Raw genomic sequence first — 19,485 nt, 5'->3', positions numbered from 1 at the left:
GCTTTGAGACTCCTGAAGAGGAGTGATAAAGCGGGATATCAACTCCAAACTCCTCCTCCTCTTCTTCTTGGTTTGCAAGGGTGATTGTAACTATGGCAGCTAATTTAGCACCATGGTCATTGCCACCTGCCCATGGATTTTGCTAGTCATTCTAGATTCCCCAGGCATTCACATGGGGGGAGCACACTCTCTGTATGTACTGAGGGTATATAACAGGACCGGCCATACCATTAGGCAGAGTGAGATGACTGCCTCAGGTGGCAGATGCTTAGGGCTGTGGGGCGGATGAAGCTGTGTGTGTGCTGTGCAATTTGGCCTGCAGCTGCCAAACTAGCCTGCTGTCCTTGGGTGTGGTGGAAGATGCTGTCCCATTGCCTGTGTTGATATAAGATGCAATTGCCAGTCCAGTTGGCTTCTGAACAAGGAATGATTTATCCTAGTTTAGCTTTTATTTTAACAATATTGATATTTATACTTATAGTTGTTATTGTTTTAAGCTGCTTTAGGCACACTTTGCCTGGAAAGCAACATATAAATATTTTTAAATATAGTGGTACCTTGGGTTAAGTACTTAATTCGTTCCAGAGGTCCGTTCTTAACTTGAAACTGTTCTTAACCTGAAGCACCACTTTAGCTAATGGGGCCTCCTGCTGCCGCTGCGCCGCCGGAGCACGATTTCTGTTCTCACCCTGAAGCAAAGTTCTTAACCTGAAGCACTATTTCTGGGTTAGCGGAGTTTGTAACCTGAAGCGTATGTAACCTGAAGCGTATGTAACCCAAGGTACCACTGTAATGGACAAGGGCACCATCTTGACCTTTGTCCCAGGCAGCAAAATGGCTTGCACGGCCTCCGTTTCTTATGCCCTACTTGAGAACTCACATAATGTACAAATGTTGTATCTGCAAATATTGCTGGACCGGCCAAAGGAATGAACGACAAGCTCTGTGACGAACGACGAGTAGGACAACTGAGAAATGGAGCTCTAAACAGGAGCCAAGATTTACGGAGTGCAGTGGTTAGTACAGACTAGTCACCTTCTTGTGTGATTTCCTGTCTCTTAATGTTGCATAGTGAAAAATTGCAGGTCTGGATGCACAGCCACGGAATATAGATGTCAGGGACTGGAAAGTGAAGGATACAGCTGAGAAAATGGCTCAGGCAGAAAAGATGCTGGAATAATTGTAAATGGGATCATTTCTGTTAGTGCTTGAGAGTTGACATGCGAGGTTAGAAAATGTCTCTTGGTGGAATGAAAAATGGATTTCTGTTTCACTAGAGCTAATGTGGAGCTGGAAAAATATTGAGGTCAGAGATGGTTGGCATGCAGTAAGCACAGGTGCCAAGCTTAATTTGAGCCAGGGCTCAGTGAAGCCTGGAAAATGTGAAATAACAATTGAGAGTTCCTCAATAATTGAAAAAGGACACAGTGCCTTTCCCCTCACTACCGTGCAACCACAACTGGTTACCACAGACCTTGGATTTTATTTCAAGCCAGAGAAAGTGGATTCTGGGCAGGTGGTCTTCAGGAACTAGCCACTGATAGATGCATGTTCTCTTATTTGAATGTACTATGTAGAAGTCTTGACAGTCTGACTCACAGACGACCAAGAGTCTTGTGGCGTCTTAACAACCAACAACTAACTAATACATTGTGGCATAAGCTTTAGTCGACTACAGTCCACTTTATCATAGAATCATAGAACTGTAGAGTTGGAAGGACCCAGAGGATCATCTAGTCCAACCCACTGAAATGGAGGAATCTCAGCCAAAGCATCCATGACAAGTAACCATCCAACTTTTGTTTACAAACCGCCAAAGAAGGAGAGACCAGCTCTTACTGTCGGAAGGTTCTTCCTGATGTTTAGTTGGAATCTCCTTTCTTGTAACTTGAATCCATTAGTTTGTGTCTTACTCTCTGGAGCAGAAGAAAACAAGCTTGCTCCATCTTCCATGTGATATCCCGTTAGATATTTGAATATGGCTATCATATCTCTTCAGTTTCCTTTTATCCAAGCTAAAACATACCCAACTCCATCAACCATTCCTCATGAGGCTTGATTTCCAGACCCTGATTTTGGTCACCCTCCTCTGCACATGTTCCAGCTTGTTAGTATCCTTAAATTGTGGCACCCAGAACTGGACACAGTATTCCAGGTGTGGTCTGACCAAGGTGTGGTCTGACCATAGAGCTGAACTATTACTTCCCTTGATCTTCTGTTGATGCAGCCTAGAATAGCGTTAGCTTTTTTTGCTGTTTTACTTCACTGTTGACTCATGTTAAGCTTGATGTATGAAGTGTTATCCTGATTTCTAGATATATATGGAAGAGGCAGGATTGTCAACAGTGTGGTCAGAGGAAGAGTGAAATGCAGACAGTACATAGGGAGATAAACTTAACATAGGTTGATAGTATAATTACAGTGGTACCTCGGGTTAAGAACTTAATTCGTTCCAGAGGTCCGTTCTTAACCTGAAACTGTTCTTAACCTGAAGCACCGCTTTAGCTAATGGGGCCTCCTGCTGCCGCCACGCTGCCGGAGCATGATTTCTGTTCTCATTCTGAAGCAAAGTTCTTAACCTGAGGTTCTATATCTGGGTTAGCGGAGTCTGTAACCTCAAGCGTATGTAACCCGAAGCGTATGTAACCTGAGGTACCACTGTATTAACACCTGTATTTTCTGCAAGTCATTTCCTTCTGCCCTCACAGACCTAATTGTTTTCTGTCCCCCTGCCCCATATATATATATATATATATATATATATATATATATATATATATACTGTATATATATATATATCAGGATAACATTGCATACATCTGATGAAGCTAACTGTAATTCACAAAAGGCTATACCCTAGCTACTTTGTTAGTTTTTAGGTGCCACAAGACTCTTTGCTGTCTCGCTGCAACAGAGGAAATTTACAAAACAGTTGTTTATAACCCTGCTGGAAATTGTTACAATGGAAGTCCTATTCATGTCTACCCAGAAGTAAATTTTTGACTTCCTAAATAACTGTGCAGCAAAAGTTTATGGTAGCCCTTTTCCTTTTTCAGTTTGTCTTGATATCCTGAGCAGAAGACAAAAGGCAGAACTTAGAAAAGGCCATGCATAAATTCTTAAACCCCACAGCCCAACAACCCCCGTGGAACATGGGGGAAGCACATAGCTCAGTGGTAGAACAGCTGCTTGGCATGTGTATGTGTCTCATACCCCAGCATCTCCAAATAGGGCTGGAAGAAACTCCTCCTTGAATCCCTGAAAAGCTGGTGCAAGTCAGTGCAGCCAATACTAAGCTACATGGAACAACAAGTCGGTTCCTATGTTCCTATTGGAAGAAATATTCTTCAGCACCACCTGGTGTCTGTCCTTCACAGTCTCACAAAGCCATAGCACTCCCTACAAAGTTGCTGCTGAGCTACTTTCCTGCCTTAAAAAAAACACACAACAACATTTCCCCCCCAGAAGTCGGTCATAGAATTGGGAACATTCTGGGCAGTTTCTGTTGGGTGCAGAAGCTTAGCAATCACTGACCTCTTTACAAAACCTAAAACATTCCTTTCTCTCTCTGATTTCATGCATTCTCAAGAAAGCTTTTATTAATATTTGCATTCAATAGATATAAAATCCTAATAGAAAGGAACATTTTAAATGTCCAAGCGAGAAGAGTTTATGAAAATGTGAGACAGCGGCTCAGTCTAGCATGCTTTAATATCCTGCTGAATACATTTAATTGACATTGAAAGCATTTGTTTAATAGACCCAGATGAGTCAGGGGTGTTTTTCTCAGACCGCTAGAATAGCTGCTGAGAAGCTCCACTTCCTGTGTCAGTTCAGGTCTTGCAGCCGTTCTGTTCTGCTGCCAGTAAAAAAATAAATTACCTTTCCTCCGAACTTTTTTTTTGTATTTTCACATGGCCAAACAAATTTGTCAAAGTGAAGAATGTCACATTGGGGAAAGAAAAGAGATGGAGGACACTTAAAAGAAGATTCTAATTTGGAAGTTTTTGCTATCGTCTGGAGCTTATTTTTAAGTGGTAGTCTCTGTATGTTCCTTACTAAATGTACAAACAGGGAAGGATGGCTTTCAATATTTTTTTATTTGGACTTCTGGCCTATCTTGTACAAAGTATCCCCAAGGGACTCACAGTATAAAGGCCTTTCTATGTTTTGTTTTCCTGGGGATGCGGGTGGCGCTGTGGGTAAAACCTCAGTGCCTAGGACTTGCTGATCGTATGGTTGGTGGTTCGAATCCCCGCGGCAGGGTGAGCTCCCGTTGTTCGGTCCCAGCTGTCCACCTAGCAGTTCGAAAGCACTCTTAAGTGCAAGTAGATAAATAGGTACCGCTTTATAGCGGGAAGGTAAACGGCGTTTCCGTGTGCTGCGCTGGTGCTGGCTCGCCAGCTGCAGCTTCGTCACGCTGGCCACGTGACCCAGAAGTGTCTTCGGACGGCGCCGGCTCATGGCCTCTAGAGCGAGATGAGCACGCAACCCTAGAGTCGGACACGACTGGCCCGCACGGGCAGGGGTACCTTTACCTTTTTATGTTTTGTTTAGGGGGAGTCCTTTGCCAGAACATTCTAGCAGTGCCTCTGTGAAGCACTATGTTTGTGGTATCATAGAACTTGGGAAGTCAGACCAACGGTCCATGATCTGGGATAGTTCAGTTGGTAGAGCATGAGACTCTTAACCTCAGGGTTGTGGTTTGAACCCCATTCTGTCATGAATTTCACTGGTAACCTTGGGCCAGCCACAGTCTCCTAACCTACCTCACAGGGTTGTTGTAGGGATTAACTGAGGACGGGGTGAACCATGTACACTTTATGAAAAGGTGGGATATAAATGCAATAAATAAGCTCTTCCACATACCTGCTCAAGAAAGCTGGCGGGGCCAGGCAGACGGAGATGTCATCTGCCAATCTGGCATCCAGAAATCTCCATGTGGTGGCAACTGGACGCGTGCCAGTCACAGAAAATGAATTTCTAACACTGTTTAGAGCAACACTACTGTCTGCTAGCACTATTAGAATGCACACAACAGTAAGCCATGAAATGTACTTGGTGTTGCGGTTTTTTATGTTTGTTGCCCTTGTACTATTTTATTTTATTGCAGATGTAAGTGTGTTATGTTATGATAGATTTTCCAGACTACCCCTGTAGCATTACAGGGAGAAAGTATGGACGGCCTACCATAGCATTTCCAGTTCTCCAACAATTAATGTATGGAGATACCTTAAGTGAAATAAGATATGAGGGGGCAAAAGAGGGAAAGTGGAAGTAAAGAAAGAAGCATATTCATTTCTAACTCCTCATCTATCAGCATAAAAGGAGCAGTGCAAGGTTTCCTACTAACCACATTCCCATTTATATCCCCCTCCCTAATTCCAACTGTTGTTTGCTCTTGTTCCTTTCCCATAATGGCTTATTCTCTCAAACACCCACTCCAACCACTTCCTGTGCCCTGCCATTTCATACCCAGGGGAGATAAAGATTATGATTAAATGTATGCCAGCAATTCATTTCCTTTTCCTGTTTGTGGAGCAATAATACATTTCTTCCCAATGGTTTTTTTTAAAAAGCAATAAAATGCCTTGAGTTAGAATAAATTTTTGCCTCAGAGAATTATCTTTTCTGTTTATGGTGGGACATAGCCTGCTTTCACTTTTCAGTATTTTAGTCTTCGGGGATAACTCTGTTTCAATGTACACTTTATGAAAAGCTTCTGTTATGAGATCTTTGTTTTGAGTTATAAAATACAGTGTTTCTAAAGAGGCAATTAATTAAACTGAGGCTGGCGGCAAACCCAGAATATAAAATTAGGTGGGGTTTTTTTGGGTGGTGGACATCACTGTGCAACTCCTTAAGTCAAGAAAGAAAGCTGTTTGAATCTCTCCAATTATAACTTAAAATTGATTCATACAAGCAGTTCTGATTCCACCCCACGCTCTGTCATAATTACCATGCAGTGGAATCCACAAGAAGATTGGGCTCCAATATGGAGTCCAATCTTAAGCATATTTTGTTGTCGTTTAGTCGTTTCTGACTTCGTGACCCCATGGACCAGAGCACACCAGGCACTCCTGTCTTCCACTGCCTCCCGCAGTTTGGTCAAACTCATGTTAGTAGCTTCAAGAACACTGTCCAACCATCTTGTTCTCTGTCGTCCCCTTCTCCTTGTGCCCTCAATCTTTCCCAACACCAGGGTCTTTTCCAGGGAGTCTTCTCTTCCCACGAGGTGGCCAAAGTATTGGAGCCTCAGCTTCAGGATCTGTCCTTCCAGTGAGCATTCAGGGCTGAGTTCCTTCAGAATGGATAGGTTTGATCTTCTTGCAGCCCATGGGACTCTCAAGAGTCTCCTCCAGCACCATAATTCAAAAGCATCCATTCTTTGGCGATCAGCCTTCTTTATGGTCCAACTCTCACTTCCATACATCACTACTGGGAACACCATAGCTTTAACTATACGGACCTTTGTCAGCAAAGTGATGTCTCTGCTTTTTAAGATGCTGTCTAGGTTTCTCATTGCTTTTCTCCCAAGAAGCAGGCGTCTTTTAATTTTGTGACTGCTGTCACCATCTGCAGTGATCATGGAACCCAATAATGTAAAATCTCTCACTGCCTCCATTTCTTCCCCTTCTATTTGCCAGGAGGTGATGGGACCAGTAGCCAAGATCTTAGTTTTTTTAATGTTGAGCTTCATATTTTGTGCTCTCCTCTTCCCTACATACAGGGAAGTAAATCCCCTGTATGTAGTTCATGCAGCGCCCAGTGAATTTAGGTAATAGAAAATTAAAATTACTATTTAAATAAAACCCTAGCCTCATTCATACATTCACAGATCTTTACATTGGTCTCTGAAACCTGGTATGGCAGCTCTTCACATTGGTCTTTGTACCACATTGGTACAGCATAAGAAAGTGCCTTACACCAATTACCATCATTTGTTATCCAGCCCAGTGTTGTCCCCTCTGGCAGTGGCTCTGCGGGTAACAAACACCTGATCATGTTAGCTGGGAATGGGAAGGGTTGAGCCTGGGACCTTCTGCGTGCAGTACATGTGCTATACAACAGAGCTGTGGCTGATCTTCTCTGTATTCGGCTGATTTATAACCCTGGGCCCTGCATATCCTCTCCATATGGTTATGGCTCGTTCCCTGTAACAACAACTGAAGCTACAAATACCTTGGACAATGGCACCGCTATGGAACCTAGAGTTCAGACTGGCTCAGCATGAGCATCATGGGATGCTACAACTTCTGTGGAGTTAGCATGAAAGTGTGTGCATAGGAATTATTTTTATTCATTGAATTTGTATCCCGCCCTTCCTTCTGAATGTGTATCGGTGTGTATGTTTGTATGAATGAATGAATGAATGAATGAATGAATGAATGAGAGTGGCTTCCACATTACCTATGGGGAGAGGGGAGGAAAGAAACTGGGCTAGAAATAAGTAGGAAGGTAGTGAAGAGGAAGGCCCAGCGCTCTGTGGTAGGACATGTAGTTTAATGTGTAAGAGGCTGCCTGTTTAATTTTTGCAATTCCCAGTTAAATACTCTTACGCAGTAGGTGGGTCAGGCATCTTCTAACATAGTTCCTCTGTCTCTGGGAACAGCAACTGTAACAATGCTTGGCAGAAGAGACCCTTTGGCGCACTGCAATTGTTCAGTGCAGTTGTGAATCTCCTTGCCATGCCCTGGCTTCATGCCTATACAGCCTTGTGGGATCTGCACTGCGCTCAGGCTCCCAGCCACCAGATCCAAATAGAATCAGGCCAACTAGTTCAGTTGCTCTCTCCTGGGATCTGCGTGCCTGCAGGGTGATGTTGGTGCTAGGTCATTGTGCTGTACATTGCTTCCTCTCTTAGAGATACTAAGATTTGCAAGTTGCAACCTATTTCTTCTGTCCTAAAGCAGTAGGAAGGGAACATGCAAAACCCAGTTTAAGAGTTAAGCATTTACCTTTGGCATTCTGGGGCAGCATAGTGGCCAAAATGATGGCTGTCACTTGGATGGTCCAGATTAAATTATCACTCGGCTGTGAGACTTGTCTAAAACCACACCAAGCCACTCTTGCCTCAACTTTAGTCCTCCATCTGTAATGTTATGATGATAACACTGAGGATAGCAATTGTGGCAAGTTTTAGGAAAGTTGCTGCAAAGCTTACTGAGATAATGTGTGTGTGTGTGTGTGTGTGTGTGTGTGTGTAGTGCTTTGCACATCCTAGAGCATGATACATGTCTGATATGAAGAAGCTGTGGCCCTCCAAGTGATGCTGGATTCCAGCTCCCATCATCCTGCATTATTTCCCATCATCCTGCATTATTTGCTGTGTTGATGGGAGTTGGAGTCCAACAGCATGCATAGGATCAAAGGTTTCCCACCCCTGATTATGTTATGTTTTATGTTACATTTTATGTTATTATGTTATTAAATTTATATACTGCCCTATACCCGGAATCAGGGTGTTTCACAGAACATGTTACAATGTCATCCTGAGGGTTGTTTTTTTTTACTGAGGCTGTGAACTGATGATATAATTGTTGTTGTTTAGTCGTTTAGTCGTGTCTGGCTCTTCGTGACCTCATGGACCAGAGCACGCCAGGCACTCCTGTCTTCCACTGCCTCCCGCAGTTTGGTCAAACTCATGCTAGTAGCTTTGAGAACACTGTCCAACCATCTCGTCCTCTGTCGTCCCCTTCTCCTTGTGCCCTCCATCTTTCCCAACATCAGGGTCTTTTCCAGGGAGTCTTCTCTTCTCATGAGGTGGCTAAAGTATTGGAGTCTCAGCTTCAGGATCTGTCCTTCCAGTGAGCATTCAGGGCTGATTTCCTTAAGAATGGATAGGTTTGATCTTCTTGCAGTCCATGGGACTCTCAAGAGCACAATAATTCAAAAGCATCAATTCTTCGGCGATCAGCCTTCTTTATGGTCCAGTTCTCACTTCCATACATCACTACTGGGAACACCATAGCTTTAACTATACGGATCTTTGTTGGCAAGGTGATGTCTCTGCTTTTTAAGATGCTGTCTAGATGATATAATAGTAATCGTAATTATCTAGATGGACAATAATGCGACTCTCTAAGATGGCATGAGTAGAGGAGGACTGCCATTATGAGCCCTATGGAATGAACAACACTAGCATCATTTTCATTCCACCCTCGGCCTCTGCATGTTGGAGGTTGCTGACTGGAATGCATTTTCTGCAGTCTGTCCCACCCAGCTGCCATAGCAGCAGATGTAACTCTGCTCTATGCTGTTCCTAGAGCTCAATTAATCAACCTAACAAGATGTGCTTAAGCAACAGGACACCAGAGACCAAGGGACTTGTGGGCGTGTGCACATTCCTGGTTTAGAGTGTTCCTCGCTCTTATTCTGCCCCTCTATAAATTATTGTAGAAGAAAGTTGCCTGACTCTTCCCAAGTGTAGCTATATACAGTGGTACCTCGGGTTAAGTACTTAATTCGTTCCGGAGGTCCATTCTTAACCTGAAAATGTACTTAACCTGAAGCACCACTTTAGCTAATGGGGCCTCCTGCTGCTGCCACGCCGCCGGAGTACGATGTCTTTTCTCATCCTGAAGCAAAGTTTTTTACCCGAGGTACTATTTCTGGGTTAGCGGAGTCTGTAACCTGAAGCATATGTAACCTGAAGCGTATGTAACCCGAGGTATCACTGTACAAGCAGACTTCGTCATATGGTATTTCACAGCCACTGTTCACTGGGGTACACAGAAGCCAGCAGCCCCGTTTTTGTTAGAAAGTAGGTACTTTCCTCTTGAATTGCATTTTAATTTGAAGCTCATATGCTCCGCAGTGTGAAGCATGTGCTAATGAAGCAAATGTGGCTAAAGGTAATACAAAATCCAGTACTAATTAACTTGCAATAAAAGCCCTCCTGATTCTGATGTGTTCTGATCCATGCAAATACCTAAAAGAAAAAAATTCTGAGGCTGTAAGTGAGCATTGCTATTCTGGGAGTATTTCCCTAGTATTGCTGCAGAAAGTTTCCTGAAAACATCTCTCAGTGCAGGAAGGCTTTCAGCTGGCACAAATCCCAGTAAGGCTCCCATTGCCAACATTATGTAGATATTATTAATTTATTTAAAAGGTTTCCCTGCCACTTTCACCTGCACTAGGAACATAGTTTTCCCCTAAGTGGATTTATTATGACAGTTGCATCAACTCATTTCCAGAATTACAGCTTCCACACTCTGCCCACTTACCTGAGAGTAAACCCAATTAAATTCCGCCGCACTTACATCTGAACAGATATGTACAGGATTTCACTGTACATTTGTTTATATCACTAGGGCATGCATATGACATCAGAGCAAGTTTAGAGAACAGTAAATGCCCTTAAAGGAACAGGGGCTCTTTCCTGTATTCACTTGGGTGCCCTACCCCTGAGGAAGGAGCAGACAAAAGCAAGGGGGCATGTTCCAAAAATGTCAAAAGAATGGCACCAAGTCTCATCAGGTCAACTCTATATCAGACTTCATTCAGGTTATGATTTGTCCCAAACAATAGGGACAGTCAGTTCCTTCCAGAGATGCTTCCGAGTTCCAGGAAAGTTTCTTCCCCAAGGAAAACAAGGGTCTTGTGCCTCAGTGCCCTTAGCAGGGTTAAATCCAGGCTGTGATGATGATGATAATAATAATAATAATAATAATAATAATAATAATAATAATAATAATAATAAAAAAAAAATAAAAATAAAAATTTATTATTTATATCCCGCCCATCTGGCTGGGTTTCCCTAGCCACTCTGGGCAGCTTCCAACAGAACACTAAAATACAATAATTTATTAAACATTAAAAGCTTCCCTAAACAGGGCTGTCTTCAGATGTCTTCTAAGAGTCTGGTAGTTGTTTTTCTCTTTGACATCTGGTGGGAGGGCGTTCCACAGGGTGGGTGCCACTACCGAGAAGGCCCTCTGCCTGGTTCCCTGTAACTTGGCTTACCGCAGCAAGGGAACCGCCAGAAGGCCCTCGGCGTTGGACCTCAGCGTCCAAGCAGAACGATGGGGGTGGAGACGCTCCTTCAGGTATACTAAGGTCGTTTAGGACTTTAAAGGTCAGCACCAAGACTTTGAATTGTGCTCGGAAACGTACTGGGAGCCAGTGTAGGTCTTTCAAGAGAAAGCATACTCTGTTCTTAGGTCATGCCCAATAGAGCTTAGTGGAACAGCCTGAAGAAGACCTTCCAACAGGGAAGCAAGAACTCCCCCCCCCCCCAGTCTCTGTGGAGGCACCTTATTTAAGCCTCCAGCTTGACCAACCTGCTCCTTATGTCTCCATTGGGCTTTTCCACCTTCTTCTCTCTGTCTTTTTATATCATTCCTGCCTCCCCTCTTTTCTGCCTAAGGCAGAAGATGAGCTTCTTCACTGCCATCAACCACAGGTGGAGTCTCCAGGCAATGCCCAGATGTTGTCTCCTCATTGCCTGGTTAGTGCATACTTGCTTGTAGCTGGGCCTAATTAAAGGGCCAGGTGCCAGCAAGTGTGGCAAATGGTTCTACGCTTCAGTTTCCACCTCAGTTGTATGCACCAACTTTTTAATAATATAGTTCTTTATTGAAAGTTTTTTTCTTCTAAAATGTGAATAGACAGAGGAAGGAACTCCTGTCCCCCTCAGTACAACCCCAAACAAGCAACACTATTCACCTACCTCACAGAGTAAAAAGAAGACCAGGTTGGGGGGAAAACATCAAAAATCACCCTCAATTTAAGTGGATATAGTATTATCAAGATCTTAAGAACGTGCACAGGTAACCAAAGAGAAAGAAAGTACATTCCTTTTGTTTCGTTGAACAGAAATTGGAGACCCCAGTGGACCCAAGACAAAGTCTGTTTCCATTACCTAGAGCTCCCCATAATAGCCCTACTGACTTATGTAGTGCTGGAAACAGCTCTGCTGGTGCTCCTGTATGTAAGTGTATTCAATAAAAAGGAACCATATGGTTGCAAATTGATCTCTCTCTATTTGCCCCCTAATAACTTGCCATTTATGCGAAAGCTTTTCTAACAGGGCTATATGCCAAATCTTAACAATACCAATCGTCTACATCAGTGCACTTAAAACCATTCGAGAGCTTTGCTATTGTCACACTAGCTGCAAATAAAAGGTGAATAATTAACTCCTGATTTGCTAGGCCCCTCTTTGGACTATCAAACAAATTCAGCATCTGTTGTATGCATTTGCCAAAGGTTATTAATTCAAGACACAATTCTGAATTTGGATGGTGGCGGAAGAGCGCTTAAGAGCCTTTCAGTTTGCACATTCAAGAACTAAAGCTGCCATTTTTAGCTATATATTCTGGTAATGTTTTGCTGGGTTTAGCTTTGTAAGTAGCAAATGCTTTCAAATTCCATTAATTAAAGTTTGAGAGAGACAGAGAGAGAGGGTTGTTTTTAAACAGCACCCTATAGCCTTTAAATTTAAAACAGAATATTTAGGTAAAAAAAAAATATGGCTGCTAATGGTGTGCATTTTTTAATTCAGGCAATATTGCTGTTTGTTCATACGAGTCTTCAGGGCCAACCTGAGTCATGTTATTGCCTTGAGTGAAGAATAAGATGGTGCCACATCTCCCCAGTCCCATCTGCAGAAGTTTGCAAAGCAGGCCATTCAAACCTTGTTTCAGCACTGATGATGGAACAGCATCCCCTTAAGGCTGTTTTAGAGGGCTCAGGACAGGCTTCTTGGCCCACACTGCTCTCTCATCCCAACAACTTGCTGCTACTCCCCACTTCCCAGCATCTGCTGCCTTAGGTGGCATTTGCCCCCTGTCTAATGGCAGGGCTGGCGCTGCTAGTATTGTATACTTTGTCTCAGTTTGCTGCAATGTGTCACAGTGGATGTTCTTTACAAAATGTTTCAAATTATAAACATATTCTAAGATTAAAAATTTCCCCTCCAACTTTTCCAGCAGTTCAGTATTTGTTTTTTTGGGGGGGGGGAGGGGAAGAAAGACTGGGATGAAATAAATGGGAAATACTGTCATACCTCATGTTACGGCCACTTCAGGTTACGTGTTTTTGGGTTGCGGACTGCAGGAAACCCGGAAGTACCGGAACAGGTTACTTCCGAGTTTCGCCGCATGCGCAGAAGCACCAAATTGCACCAGCGCCTGTGCAGAAGCGGCACTTCAGGATGCGAACGCTGCGGGTAACGCTGCGGGTTGTGGATGTGCCTCTGTCACGGATTACGTCTGCAACCTGAGGTTCCACTGTATAAATTGTTTGTGTGTCTCTTTGTGAAACACATGAATGGGAATACAGTGGTACCTCGGGTTACAAACACCTCGGGTTACAGACTCCGCTAAGCCGGAAATAGTACCTCGAGTTAAGAACTTTACCTCAGGATGAGAACAGAAATTGTGTGCTGGTGGCACGGCGGCAGCAGGAGGCCTCATTAGCTAAAGTGGTGCTTCAGGTTAAGAACAGTTTCAGGTTACGAACGGACCTCCGGAACGAATTAAGTTCGTAACCAGAGGTACCACTGTATTGAAAAAGAATGTGAACCTACCCAGTGCTGAAAAAATTCCCATCATGGTCTCACACTAACATGCCAGGACTCCATCCTTTCATGCTAACATGAACTGCTTCCCTAGAAGACTTCCAGAAAATCCCCCATTTTTACAAGTTATTTTTTAATAATTGCCCTTCTAGAAAATGTTTTTAATAATAGATATTAAATCTGACAGGAAATCATTAGGAGGAAATTTGGTTTTTAACTTTTTTTTCATTACTGTAGTTAGTTTAGAACTGGGTCCGATTAGAGGTGCGTAGAAAAAGAGGACTGCACCCATTCACAAATTCTCAGAGAGTGTGCTACTCAGTCTGTTAGTGGCAGGTGTTTTTAGAAAGCATTTTGTAATATGATCTGTTAATGAACACTTTAGATTCTTTCCCCCCTGTTGAAGACCTTATGATACTCAAAACATGCTAGGATAATTTTTTTTTATCACATTTTCATGTGAAACAAACACTCTTGCATCTTTTGTGATTTCCACTATGTTTAAAATTTAGATTGATTGAAATACCATTATTGTAAAACATGCTAGCTGTCATTTTCAGAGCAAAATAACTGAGTTTGCCTGCTACCCAGTGTTTGCACTCTACCATTCTCAACCTTGGTGTCCTCCAGATACTTTGGACTACAACTTCCATCATCCCTGACCATTGGCCATGCTGGCTGTGGTTGCACCTCTGCTTTCTACCTTACCTGTTGGTTTTGAGTTAACAAATGTATGGCAGTTTGAGTATGGCTTTTTTTGCACATGCTGTTCGGTGCTAGTTTTCCATGCTCTCATTTGATAAGGACAAACAGGATAGAGTAATTAAACTACTGTCTGCTACAATTAATAACTTTTTTGTTTCATTGATTTCAGGAGGACTGTTAAGTGTTCTCCCTTTGAAATTGATTGGACTGAAAAGTGCTTAACTGTGGCATAGTGAGTTTTAGTGTCTAATTCTTGAACCGTTACAGCAACAATATTTTCATTAACATTGATTATTATTAGAATTGCTATTTTATTTAAACATGGCATTATTCCTGAAGGTCTCAGGACTACTTTCCTAGTAACCATATATTTAAAACATACTTCAATAATAACTAACATTTATCACAGTAAATTCCACCCCCATGCAATCTCCTGCCAGAAAATTTATCACAAGCAACCGCCATTACACAGTAAGCAGATTAAAAAAACACATCGGCATTAAATTCTCAAACTTCAATAGCCAATTTGGTTGTGCAGGAATTACAGTGCATCTTGGTTCCTTATTTTATTTGATTATATATGTTCCCTTTAGCTAGCTATCTGGATATGCAGGACCACAGAAAAGAAAAATGCTTTTTCAAATGCCAGGCAAGAGTCTTGTCAAAAATACAAGCTACTTTCTAATAGTAATTTCTTTTGGGAAGACATATCGGGCACATCAAATATATGACATTGTCACAATATATTTATTGGGCTATTTATCTCCGCTGACAAAACACTGTACATTTGGAAGAACGTTCTCACCCTATAAAAACTGAGTTTCATTTGCTGAATTTATTATTCTTCTCCATCCTGAGTGAGGTGGTACTAGGGTGCAAGGGAAGAAGGAAGTGAAAGCCTGTGGTTTCAAAGTTTTCTGCGTGGCCTTGTAAGTATGAGGGAGTTGTAACCTTTCAGATGCAGTTGGACTCCACCTCCATCGGCTCCAGCCAACATGACTAGCAGTCAGGGATGATAGTGGTCAGTGGTCCAGAAACTTGTGGTTGGGTCTGTGAAAATGGAAAACGCAGAAGGTGGTCTGTAAGAAGCTATGCCTCTTCAAGATTGCAAGGGATATTGCTATGACTGCCTGCTGTTCTAAGTGAGCTGTAATGGTTTTGCTCTGTAGGTGGTTGTTAAATTCTTATTGCGTGGCCAGGCGGAAACCCCCCAACCCCAGGTGACCCCCGGGTGGAATAATGACTCATGACAATGTGTTATGGGATTAAAATTGGCCACAACTTTATTAAACTTTCAGATGTAGGGAGACCAACTCCCAGGTAAGTTCCACCCTCTATTGCAGGCTTCCTCAACCTTGGCCCCCCCAGATGTTTTTGGCCTACAACTCCCATCATCCCTAGGTAACAAACCAGTGGTCAGGGATGATGGGAATTGTAATCTCTAAACATCTGGAGGGCCGAGGTTGAGGAAGCCTGCTCTATTGTGTGTGCAGGGCGGTCCCAACCCTACCTGGTTGACTCCCCTGGCAGCACCTCCCCAGCTGGGATTGGTTTACTGTCTGAGGTTGGGTGGGAACCTTCAGGTATCCAGCTTGGGGAGGTGAAGCCAGGCCTAATTGCCAGGAATCGTGTGGGATCAGGGGGCTGTGTGCAGCCACACAAAAAGCACCCCCCCCCCCCGTTTGAAGTGGGGAGCGGTCATTATCAATTAATCCAGGTGTGCAGTGTGGATTCTTTTTTGTGTTTGACCTGTGTTCACCTATTGTATGCATATTTAACTTGGGCCACTCTAGCCCAAGAGTGTAGATTCCTAGAGAAGCTCTTCCAAGACAATGACAGCTATAAAAATATTCCAAATGTCTTGTTTCTGCTCATTAGGACCATTGATGGAAGCCCTTCTTTGAGACGCATGACTGTGATGAGGGAAAAGGGAAGGCGGCAAGCAATCAGAGGTCCAGCTTTTATGTTCAACGAGAGGGGCACAAGTCTTACGGCAGAGGAAGAGCGCTTTCTGGACGCGGCAGAGTATGGGAACATCCCTGTGGTACGCAAAATGCTGGAAGAGTCAAAAACCTTGAATGTCAACTGTGTCGACTACATGGGCCAAAATGCCTTGCAGCTCGCTGTGGGGAATGAACATTTGGAAGTGACAGAACTTCTGTTGAAGAAGGAGAACCTGGCACGGATCGGAGATGCCCTGCTGCTTGCAATTAGCAAAGGGTATGTCCGGATTGTGGAAGCAATCTTGAATCATCCGGGGTTTGCAGCTAGCAAGCGGCTGACTCTGAGCCCGTGTGAGCAGGAGCTCCAGGACGATGACTTTTATTCTTACGATGAAGACGGCACCCGATTCTCCCCAGACATCACACCCATCATTTTAGCAGCCCATTGTCAGAAGTATGAGGTGGTGCACATGCTGTTAATGAAAGGGGCGAGGATAGAGAGACCTCACGATTATTTCTGCAAGTGCAACGATTGTACTGAGAAACAAAAGCATGATTCTTTCAGCCATTCCAGGTCAAGGATAAATGCATACAAGGGACTGGCAAGTCCTGCCTACCTGTCTCTGTCCAGCGAAGACCCGGTTCTCACTGCTCTAGAACTCAGTAATGAGCTTGCTAAACTGGCTAATATTGAAAAAGAATTCAAGGTAAGGCTTCTTCTTTTTTCTGTGCCTTCTCTGCGGGCTGCATTGGCTTCAGTGGATTAAAACACTTCACATTTATTTCCCCCTCGCTTTATCTGTTCCTTTTAATATTGCTGCTGCGATGTCTGGATGTTTTTTGAAAACACCATTTTGCTTTAAATGAAAATACTTCATAAGCACCGGGTGTAATCAGAAAAAACGCAATACTCCCCTTGGAATAGATGAAAACAGGTTTGTTCACTGTAACAGAACATAATTGTTTTTATTAAAGTGCACTCTGCTGAAATAATGTCATCTGAGCTACCAGAAGAAAAAGCAAGCGCTAGGTCCTAAATGAGTATTCCTGTTTCTATTCACACCTCTAGATTGTTGTTTACAAGTTATAAAAGCTACGCACATTTGTCATTTCCCTCTCAGAAGGACACCACTCATTCATCTGCCAGAAATGTATTAGCCTGCCAAGAGCCAGCTGTTAAAATCTATCCAGATGTCCCACCTTTCTGTCTGATGATCATCTATACATATAATGGAGTCGTAGCATGCCGACTAGTCTCTCTTTTTCCAGATTTTTCATTAATTGGACTCTGATAAGCATTACTCTGCTCTGCCCCTTTATGATGCCCATGTTCTTAAAATGCCTGATAAAGTTACAGAGGATAGCCCTATCCTGAAGTAGGTCTTTCTGAAAAATGAAACTGGGACCGTGGATGCAGATTGTAAACAAAATTGGTTCTACAAATGGCAATTTTATCCAGCTGCAGCAAACATTTTAATGGGGTCCTTCTGGGTCAGTGTTGGATTCCACTTCTCTAATTAACTTTTCCCTAAATTATTGCGAGGATGCGAAAGATACATTAATCTGCGAGGCCTGATCCGAGCAGAGAGAGTTTTAAAGAGCTAAATGTGGGTGAGCAGCATGGGCTGGCAGTGATGGTATATGGTTATGTGGATATTTAACACTGCAGTGCCAGACATAATGTACAACTTAATATCTGCTACGGCACATTTCAGCTCCTTCAGTGGCCCTTCCATTGTAGATGGAAGTGTGGTGAAAAATTAAACTTAGCCTTTTTGCAAGTTGCATATTTTGTAAGCATGGCATTAGATTTGGATTTGAATAGTTACCGGTAAATACGTAATTACTTCATCATTCTGTTTTGTACTGTTTTATTGTTGTTAACCGCCCTGAGCCCGGCTTCGGCTGGGGAGGGCGGGATATAAATAAAATTTATTATTATTATTATTATTATTATTATTATTATTATTATTATTATTATTTACACAGTTTTGTATTGCAACCTCATACCAAGGAAAGCACCTCATCTTGTTCCAATGCATCCTGCAACACAGCAATTTATTAAATTGTAGATTTGTGAATCTTTATTTTATACATTGTACTGAAACTCTAAGATCATTCCTTGTTGTGTAGTGTATAATACATTTGATGCATTGTTGTGTAGTGCAGAAATACGTTTCTTCCTTACTTTTTATTTTCTGTATCCAGATAAAATTGACTTATTGAAGTTACAAAAATATTGTTTGAAGGAAGACTATAATCCTGGAAGTTGAACGTGCAGCTATTACAGGCCATAATATACTCTTTCAAGGCTTGGCCCTACTATCCCAGCTTCTCATAAAGCATGCAGTGACATTGTAGTTTACTGACTGTAACTGATCATAGATCATATTATTAATAGAACAAAAGTGTCTGGCAAAGACTGGGAGAGATATAGACCCAAGCAAACAGTGGCAGCACCTAAATACTAAGGTGTCAGCTTTGACTTGCACTCAGAAACAGCAGCATTTACCTATGTTTGTTCTTATACCGTTCTTGTACTATGTACCAACAGAGCAAATGATTCCAGCCCATGCAGTAGCAAATTAAGACCGTAACTGCATGGCATAGTCTTTAAATGACATACAGTCGTACCTTGGAAGTCAAATGGAATCCATTCTGGAAGTCCATTCAACTTCCAAAATGTTCGGAAACCAAAGCGCAGCTTCTGATTGGCTGCAGGAAGCTCTTGCAGCCAATTGGAAGCCCCGTCAGACGTTCAACTTCCAAAAATAGTTCGCAAACCGGAACCGTCCCAGTTTGTGGAGTTCGGGAGCCAAAATGTTCGAGAACTAAGCTGTTCAAAAACCAAGGTATGACTGTATTCTTTAATGTAAATTTGTGTGGGAAAAGTCTTCAAGATAGGTTAGAAAAAGTAAAATCCACCCACATACACACACACCTCCAGTGCATAACATTTGAAGGCACAGGAAACCTTTGAAAGTTCCACTGTCGATTAAAGGCTAAGTAAAGCTGGTGATGGAATCTCCCATCCATTCCAGAAGAAAGAAATAGATCTGTCTTTAACAGATTCAAGATTCAAGGCACAGATTCAAGAGCTTGTTGTGCTTGTTCAAGGATGGAGAATGTGAGCATTAGAATGGGAATCATTTGCATCCCCTAATGCTAGGCCTACTTTGTAAGCCACTAATGTATATACATATGGGGCAGATTGGTTTTTCTATTCAGGCTTTGGTGTTAATGTTACTTTGTAGGTTTTTGTGGGGTTTGTTTGTCTTTGTTGCTCCATTACACTGATGGATTGCATTATACTAC

The 19,485-nt window shown here is 42.6% G+C and overlaps 1 protein-coding gene across 1 annotated transcript in view; it reads left to right on the top strand.

Moving 5' to 3' along the window:
• Positions 1-19,485, top strand: part of TRPC3 (transient receptor potential cation channel subfamily C member 3) — a 58,520-nt gene that overhangs the window by 2,417 nt on the left and 36,618 nt on the right. The window contains exon 2 of the mRNA XM_028743969.2: positions 16,106-16,877. Coding sequence (XP_028599802.2) covers positions 16,106-16,877 — 772 coding nt within the window. The remainder of the gene's footprint in view (positions 1-16,105; positions 16,878-19,485) is intronic.

This window comes from Podarcis muralis, chromosome 9 (assembly GCF_964188315.1).
Source record: "Podarcis muralis chromosome 9, rPodMur119.hap1.1, whole genome shotgun sequence".
Taxonomy (NCBI): domain Eukaryota; kingdom Metazoa; phylum Chordata; class Lepidosauria; order Squamata; family Lacertidae; genus Podarcis; species Podarcis muralis.
This window is presented reverse-complemented; position numbering and strand designations above follow the sequence as displayed.